The sequence below is a fragment of the Plutella xylostella genome, chromosome 22, assembly GCF_932276165.1.
Source record: "Plutella xylostella chromosome 22, ilPluXylo3.1, whole genome shotgun sequence".
Taxonomy (NCBI): Eukaryota; Metazoa; Arthropoda; class Insecta; order Lepidoptera; family Plutellidae; genus Plutella; species Plutella xylostella.
In genome coordinates this window covers 11,954,987-11,964,484 of record NC_064002.1, presented here as the reverse complement: position 1 = coordinate 11,964,484, position 9,498 = coordinate 11,954,987, and the positions used below count along the sequence as shown (strand labels likewise).

Below are 9,498 nucleotides of genomic sequence, written 5' to 3'. Positions count from 1 at the left end.
TTACATACATAGTTTATATTTAAATTATTATGATAACACTCATAGGAGTGGGTTTTAATATGACAAGGCAAATTTGGTTGAGCTGTATAAGGTGATTGAATAATTAATAATTGAGTTTTATCAGCATTGAGTATAATACCATTATCATGTGACCATTTGACTACATTATCGACATCTTCCTGCATGAGACGGCTAACCTCAGCCATGTCCTTGCCCGCGCGCAGCGCGCACAGGTCGTCAGCAAACATATACACTGAGGAGTGCCGCAGCACCCTGCATAAGCTGTTGACCAGGGTGAGGTAGCACACAGGCCCTGCCGTGGATCCCTGCGGCACCCCGCAGCGCACCGCCCGCCGCTCGCTGAGCGCGCCGGCCACGCGCACCCGGTACGAGCGTGCAGTGAGGTAGTCGCGGAACCAGTCGTTCAGCGGCCCCCTCACCCCACACTCGTCCATGGCACCAAGCAATGTCTCGTGATCAAGTGTATCAAACGCTTTTTTGTAATCAAAAAATATTGCAACTACAAAGTCCTTATTATTTAAATAGGTATTTATTTCATGTGTAAAATTAGCCAACAATGTATTGGTACTTTTGCCTTTTTGAAAACCATGTTGTGATTTATGCAGTATCTGGTTAGTATTTAAAAAATTACCTACTTGATTAATTATACATTTCTCAATAATTTTTTCTATACTTGATAGTATAGCAATAGGTCTATAGTTTCCACATACTTTATGGTCACCCTTTTTATATATTGGTCTTAATATAGCCTCTTTTAATTGATCTGGGAACTTTGACTGGGCCACACACATATTTATTAGTTTAGCAATTACAGGACTTATCTTATTATTTATGAATTTAATATCACACATTCTAATGAGGTCACAACCAGCTGACTTTTTATCATTCATTGTTTGAATTATCTTTGAAACATAAGCCTCAGTAACTGGTTGCCATCTCATAGACATACTAGCAGGGTTTACATAGTTATTCCTATCGAGCCATTTATTATCACAATGATGCCTTATATTTTCTATTTCATCAGTAAATGTATTTGAGAAACAATCTGAAATATCCTTAGGTGTGCCTATTTGAGACATATGCTTCATTATAGTGATATCCGGAGAGACCTTACTGTTACCAAGTATACTATTAATTCTTTCCCATATTTTTTTACTGTTACCATTACAGTCAATGACAGCCTGCTTCTCATGCATATTTCTGGCTTTTGAAATTGCTTTATTACATTTATTTCTATACCTAGTATAAGTTAGTCTTTTCTCCATACTTTTGCTATCATTATACCATAAATTAAATAAAGTATCTCTTTTTAATATCATACATTTTAAGTTATCATTTACCCAACACTTATTATCCCTATTACTTGCTGTTATTTTCTTAAACTTATATGATGATTCATAAACAGAAGTAAAAGTAGAGTTAATTTTGTTATACAAATCTAGTGGGCAATCTATATCCATGAAGGTAGAAAAATCTATGTTAAGTAGGGATTCACGAATCTTTCTATTATCTAAGACCCTACGGGTAAGTGGTAATAGAGGGTCCGGTCCCAGTCGGGGGGGGTGCACGACCTGTGGGCCGGCACACCCCCCGGCTGGTGCCGGAGACAACTGCACTGCCAGTGCTGTAAGGTAATGATCAGATATCTTATGCTCTATTACACTTGAATACAATTGACTAGATGGCCACCGTACATATATGTGATCTATACAGGACTCCACCAGTTCTTCTTTCAATATTTCACGCCTTGTGACATTACTGATACATTTTGTGAACCCAAAAGAACTTAATGTATTTTGGTATGAAATAACACTAGAATTTTTCTGGTCTAAGAGATCAATATTAATATCACCTGCCAATATTATATTACTATTTTTAGGAAGATAATTAAGTAAGTTATTTAAGTCAGCTATAAATTCTAATACTTTATTTTGTTTGTTTATTCTAGGTGGTCTATACACAGAGACAATGTATATCAGATTACAGTTAATGGTTATAGTATTTATTACAATTTCAGCTGAAAGGATAGTAAATGGTAGCTGGTATGGCTGAGCCACGAGGTCTGTCCTAGCATACACTAAGACACCACCTCCCCTACGTCCATCCCTACTGTAACTGTTTACTATATCAAATCCTGTGATATTGTACATACATGATTCGCTGTAACTTATGTTAGGTTCTGTTAAAACTATTATTCCTAGTTGCTGAAGGTTATCCTTAGTTGCTATTATGAGATCATTAAAGTTTTTACGAAGAGATCTAATATTAGTATGTAATAAATATAAGTTTTTAGTTATTCCTATTGATGATATCCAATTACTTACAGAATTAACAATAGTGTCCTGACAATCCGTTATGAAACTAATGTCTTGTAGATCCGGGAATGTGACATATTGGAAATTTAAGTAGCACTAGATATCACTGGTAATAATTATTGCACTGAGAGACGCCTCGTAGGCTCACTACACTTTTAGCCTTTAAGCTCACTTATATCAGACTCCGACCGGATCCAGATTGGTCTGCCCTCAGCATCCTTTTTGGCCTGGACACGGCCATGGCGCACCCACACGTACTGGTAGATCCCCTTCAGCTCCGTCTTCGCCTTCCACAGTAGATTCCGGATGTCCCTGGTGAGGTCCTCGTTGACGTAGATCCTGTGAGTGGCGCTGCCGCCAGTCACTGCACTGCTGTCGAGCGACACGGCGTGGCGCCGACTCATCCAGTCCTCCCGTGCTGCATAACCTAGTTCGTCATTGTTGAACCGAACCAGAATTGAAGCCGTCTTATTCTTGCTGCGCTCCGGCATCCTATTCACACTGGAGATATGATAAGTGGTGGCACCAATTAGATCCCCTAGTTTTTTAACGAGTTCAGACACCTTCTCGTCCGGCATGCACTCCACGCCGACTATTTGTAGGTTATGACGCCGGGTTTTCTGCTCAATGTCCATTATTTTTTCCTCCAGCGCACCGTTACATTTTTCCAAGTATGTACATTTATTTGTAAGCTGAATTATGTTTTTATCTAGCCTTACAACATCAGACTTAGTCTTAGTGTGTTCAGTTAAAAGAAGTTCATATTTTTCTGACAGGAAGTCAATACTTTGAGTCAGTGATATTAGCTGTATTTTCACATCTTTTATCATACCTATCTTCCTGTTGATATCCTTTAGCACATTATTATTCGAACTCGAAAACTGCTCGGTGTCCTCCATCTTGTCTTCTTGCTCGAAGTCGGCGGCGTCGTCGCAATTGTTGCAGTGGGTGCGAACAATTCCCGCCTTGATTTCAGCTGCAAGACCTTTCACACAAGCTTTATGAAATGTTCCCTGACATATTCCACCACATTTGAAGTGCGGTCCTCTTTTAGACAACGGTTTTTTACAATTTTGGCAATCCATTTTAACAACGAAAACAAAAACGCGTGCGCACTTGTTCCAGTGTTGCCAGTGAAATGAAATTTTCGCAAACCATGTTTAACTATTTGCTGTAAACTGATGATAATTATTAATACGGACATCAACAATTTTAATAATGTTTTGTTCATTTATTCCTTGTCATGTCAATAAAGTCATTATAAACCGCTGTAAAAATGAAACGTCTGAAAAGTGTTGATGTATCGAAAATTACCAATGCTTTTTCTTCCAAGAGTAGTTTATTCTGAAATTAACAACCCTGAAAACCTTGTGCTAATCTCATGGTACTCAAAAAACTGTAAAGTGGTTACAGATATATCTAGAATTATCGCGAACTAATTTTTTTCGAATTACTTAAACTTAATTGGTGTCAACTTTAACATTTTGTTGTGAACTTAAGTGCTAATTTCTCCATAGTCGGTTATCTAACTGACCAGGGATTGGTTATCAATTATAAGTCATTTATATATAAAATTATTCAGAGATATGTCAAAAGCCAATCACAAATACCTGGTTATGCTCTAACCGACCGAAATTGGCACTAAGTCTTATTACTTCGTTTGTTCGTACACACGAGAGCATACTGTACCAACTCACATGATCTCGACGAGTGTGTCGGCCCGCGGCCCGTACACCTGGTGCGGGTCGCACAGCACGAGCCCCGGGAACGGCAGGTTGCTCGTCGGGTAGTGAGTCGACTCCACCTGCGGGGTTAGCACCACCGAACATTAGCTGTTAACAATAATATCAAAACAATACATAAGCAGCGTCGCTTGCTTGTCAAATCTGATGTAACTGGTATGGTTGTGACATAGACCTACTACCTCTAGACTGGCAATCGCCGTGTGCACTATTCTCTTTCTCACTCAAACCATAGATGTTGCCGACAAAAAAATTAAACCTAAATATGGGGAAATTTAACTTATCATAATAACAAAAACAAAACTTGAGTATATCGTCGGTTGATAGGAAAAACACAAAAGGCTAATTTTTCAATAGCCAGATAAGGGTTTTGCTGGGAAATAATTTTGATGCTGTCTCAATGTTTCTCAATGTTTGTATTACCCAGATAACATTTATCTGAATATTGAAAAATCAGCCTTAGTGAGTTTTTCCTGTCAACCGACGATATAAGAAAAAAAACTTTACTCATACTTATTTGATTTCAATATAATTATTTAATATACACAAACTGAGTGGATTGTATGATTCATTGTCTTCGTCCAATCGAAACAATCCTCTTCAAAATGTGCCGAACACAATTTTTGTATGTTTCTTTGGTTCCCAATTTGTGCGACCGGTAATGTATATCCATTTTCTTGATATTTTTTTTTCTGTCGGAAACCTATGAAGCAGAGATAAATGGATGAGCATGAGCATTATAATCGTGGGCCAAATATGTGATGGGGTTTTTTTTAAAGGAAACACGCATTTCGTATCAATACAATAAACTTTATATTATACAGAAGAAATCACACATAGAAGAAAAAAACGAAACGAACGTTTCCTCACAATGAGAGGCACCTCATTTGAAAGAGGAGAATGACTTCTACAAAATACAATCTTCACAAAAACCGAATTCGTGCGCCCCATTTGTAAACCCAACCCGAGTCCGTTACAATTTCTAGTATTTTCTTTGCATACTATAATATTTGTGGGTAAAATAAATTTTCAATAACTTGCAACACCATGTGATTTGTTATGATATGGTACCTCGTAATTTTTACTTAAAACTGATACTAAAAGACCTTACAGTATTAAAATTAGTATCGTTTTATATTAAAATCGAGCCAATAGATAGTACTATGATGAATGTAAGCTTGTTAAACTTGATAGTATCTACTTACATGTGAAAATATATCTCATCCATCATTCCATCGTGTTTTCGTTCAATATGCTCTATACAACCGAACAAAATCCACCCACCCATGTCACACACTCGTTAAGTGATGATAATAGTCTAATAAACTTAATAAACACCCACAAATCACTAGCAAATCAAAAATAAATAGCATTTAGAAAATTTTGTTGTAACTGTCAGCCTTTGTTTGGCAAAGATTTTTCATTTGTTTCATTGTTTGGCAAAGAGAACTGACGTAAACAGGCACCACAGCAAAAAGGACAAAAAACATTTACAGCTTAACGTTTCTTTCTTACGCTTAATGTAGCTAAGCGTCTCTTTTTCGCAATGTCAGAACTGTCACGATTATACCCCTGTGGGTTGTGACATTTTTTTTGTGACACGTTTATTACTAATGTGTCGGTGGTGGTACGGTAGCTGAAGTGTGGAATAAAATTGTTTAGATGACCGAATGATGTAGTGGTTAGTAACCCTGACTGCTATACAGAAGCGTGTTCTAAACCGATCGATTTTTTTTCTCTCCATGTAGAAATAAAAATGAGCGTTTTTAGTAGTAACATTTAGTTGGAAAAGGCTCTGTTTTTATGGTAGGTGCTGATATTATTTTAGTCTACATGCATTTATTTGATAAATTAAATATTGTACTATTCGTAATTTATTAAAACTATAAATTAAATTAACGTGGTTGATTCCCAGTAAAAGTTATTTACAGTCATAATTGTATTTTAATTATTCAGCGTAATACGTAATGTTTCATCTCATTGTCATATTATTGACTTTATTACCGCAACCACTACAACATCAATGGTATAATATTATATCCACGTATTACTTTGTAACATCAATAGCATAAAATTATACATACGTATTACCTATGTAAGTTAACAAAATGAAATGATAAAGGGAATTCGTATATCGTATACTACCTTATTCTGCTACGGCCTATGGCGTAGTACACTTGCTACGGCGTAGTATGCTACGGCGTAGTAGTACGCTTGCTACGCGAGCGCTACGGAGCTACCAAGCGAGCCATCAATCTTGTTAGAATAGTGTCGCCATTTTAATCACTTTACACGGGTTATAAAATTTGACCATCTCATAGTTACATATTTTAAAATAAATATAATAAAAAATTAAATGAATAATAACATTCATCCCTCTTTAACTTAGAAGTATACTTTAAGGGTGGGTTGCACCATTTAACTTTAACCATTACAAACGTCAAATCTCTTGAAAATTGATCTCTCTCGTCAAGGGATTTGACGTTTGTAATAGTTAAAGTTAAATGGTGCAACCCACCCTTATACTTACAACAGTGACAGTGGGATCAATGACATACTGCTGCCAGATCATGAAGCTGAGATACACGGTGAGACAGGCGGTTGCGCCGAGGACCGCCAGCCACGCCGCCCGGTCCGCCCAGCGACCGCTCTTGTACAAGTATATGATCCCGTGCATTGTGGAATGCTGGCAATACTCGTTGAACTTATGTAGTAGTTTACGTTTTGTTATTGTCTTCCAAATTTTTAAATTCATTCTGATTTGATTTGATATATTGTTTTAAAATGGGATCTACAATTTTTTTGCGCTCAATTTTATGCCTCGCAGAGCAATACAGCACGTTGAGTTGACAAGTAAGTATCAGTGATATTAATGGATGAAAACTTTTGTTTTAGTTGAACCACTAAAGCTTTCAAGAACTTTTATGAGGTTGAGCTTCCAGTGATTAATAGTAGGGGATGATATTACACTTTTAGTAGGCCGTTATTAAAACGAAATTAAGGAAATTCTTTTTAAGGTTATTAGGTATTGAAACAATGTTTCTCATAAAAAAATATTATTATAAATGCATGGTGATGATTAGGTACATATTAAAACCTACGACAATTTACATTATCATGGCATGTATGAATAAATACCTAAATACGCAAGTAAAAAACGGTGAACTGAAAAATGTTATTACTACCCAACACAACAATGAAACACGAAGCAACAAAGAAAAATACACATACAGAGACAACTTAATTCATACTGTAATATAAATAATTGTTTATTTAATTTGTTTCATAATTTCCTCTGTTTAATTCTACAGAACAAGATAATCAAGATGTTAGTTACTTTTCAGAAACAAGTAAAAAAAAAAAAAACAAAAAAAAAAACACGCACTCACGCCTTGTACTAATGTACTCCCTTGCGGGGTAGGCAGAGGTGCATTGCTGCACCCACTTTTCGCCAGAGTGTTATGTTAGTCCCAATGTAATAGGGGGCGGGCCTATTGCCATTTTACGGGCACATCCAAGACCCGAGAACAAATATCAGTGTTTAAACAAATATCTGCCCCAGCCGGGAATCGAACCCGGGACCATCGGCTCAGTAGTCAGGGTCACTAACCACTACGCCATTCGGTCGTCAGAAACAAGTACAGACGTAATTATTTGTCTCTCTTGCACTGAGTTGGGCGAAGAAATTCTACGTATTTCACACTATAAAAAATATATAATTTAATTAATTTAATTAATTCTTATACTTCATTTTTCATAATTTTATTTACAATTAGGTTAGTCTTCATTAGTTAAATGTTAATTTATATTATAACCTTGAATAAATAAATTGAATTGCACAGTTTACAAAGGGTGGATGTAAAATTGGCTTGACTTAATGCTAAAAGCATTATCTACTAGTCAACCTGCGGGAGGTTCAAGGGTAAAGAAGGGTACCTGGTGCAAAAAATATATAAATTAATAATAAGATTTTTTCTCGTTGCTAATGTATGCAAGCATCACAAAGATACAAGTAAAATATTCACTATAGTTTTAAATACACTTAGAGTTACTCTATACTCCCTTTAGGGTATTCCTGCTCTGACCCATCCAAACATAGTTAAGTACTTTACTGAGCAAACAACAATTTGACTCAGCACTAGTTGTTAGTAGTAATAACAACATCTCAGTAATTTGCATAGAAGAAACAACGACTGTCAGACTTTAATTAGAACAGTAACCCGAACCAGTTTGTAATAATATCTAGATGTATTATTAGATAGGGTTTAGCGAAAATGGGATAGGTACTAATGTTACGTAGAAAATACATTAAACAAAGGTTTTACGAATTTATAATACCTTAAATCGAGGATACCTTTACAGGTGGATAAAATTCTCAAAAGCTGAAAATTATAATTAAATTTTCTATCATCATACCTTCCTTGTTTTTACATCAGGCTAAAAAAGCATAGTGCATACAGAAACATTACAAACGCTAATTTCAGTAAATATACATAGGTACTTGCAGTCACGAGTGAATGTACGAACTTGTATCCCGTAGGAATAAACGCTAGTGTTCTAGATTGACAAACCGTGTTCAGTGATCCACATTATTCCGAGAGTACTTACTAAATATGAATATAGTGCAATGGTCCCACTGGCCCTGAGGGCAACATCCTCTGCAAAAGTTGGTGACTTTAATACGTTAAGTCACCCAAAACTTTTGCACTGCTTTAACGAGGGAAATCTAAAGTAACAGTTTGTATTTAAAATAAAAACAAAGAAAATATAAGTTTATAAAGTATAAAAAAATGTAGAGCTGAATTTAAAACATTTATATTTTATTACTTATAGCGCCATCTAGAGGAACAAAGTTGCAGTTGACGAGGCGCGACCGCTAAAGTTGTGAAACTAAACTTGTATCCCTAGCTTCAGGATCGTTTCAGTTAGTGATTACTTTTCTCAATAGATGGAGCTTCGAACCTTATTTTTATAAATTCCACAGGTCGTCCCACGACTATAGGTACTTAATAAAATATAGCACAAGTCCTATGGCAGATGCCAAATCGATAAATTTTATTTTTTATTGGTTCCCTTTTCAGGTAAAACAAACTTTATTTACCCGGCTTAAGAAATAAGCATTTGTCAATCAAAGGTTATTCATGACATATTTTACAAAATAACGGCTATCCCAGATATAACTAGGGAACCTTGGTTAATTAACGCCGTCTACATTGACAAGTCAATGTTTCGGTTCAAAGTAAAACAAAAAATATACCTAGGTTCAGTATAAAAATGTACAACTAGAGGTTTTCCCGAACATAGCCGCCTCGCCCTAAAAGACTTTTTCGTATTAACCCTGGGATGAAAGTAGCCTATATTATGTTAATCCAAGGTGGCAGCATACATACATACAAAATTTCATCAAGATTGGGTCAGCC

General features: G+C 36.1%; 1 protein-coding gene across 1 annotated transcript; it reads right to left on the bottom strand.

Moving 5' to 3' along the window:
* Positions 1–2,491: 2,491 nt before the first annotated feature.
* On the bottom strand, positions 2,492–3,421 carry LOC125490305. The gene has a single exon (XM_048629139.1). The coding sequence runs from the start codon at positions 3,419–3,421 to the stop codon at positions 2,492–2,494; it is 930 nt and encodes a 309-aa protein (XP_048485096.1).
* Between the last annotated feature and the right edge of the window lie 6,077 nt (positions 3,422–9,498).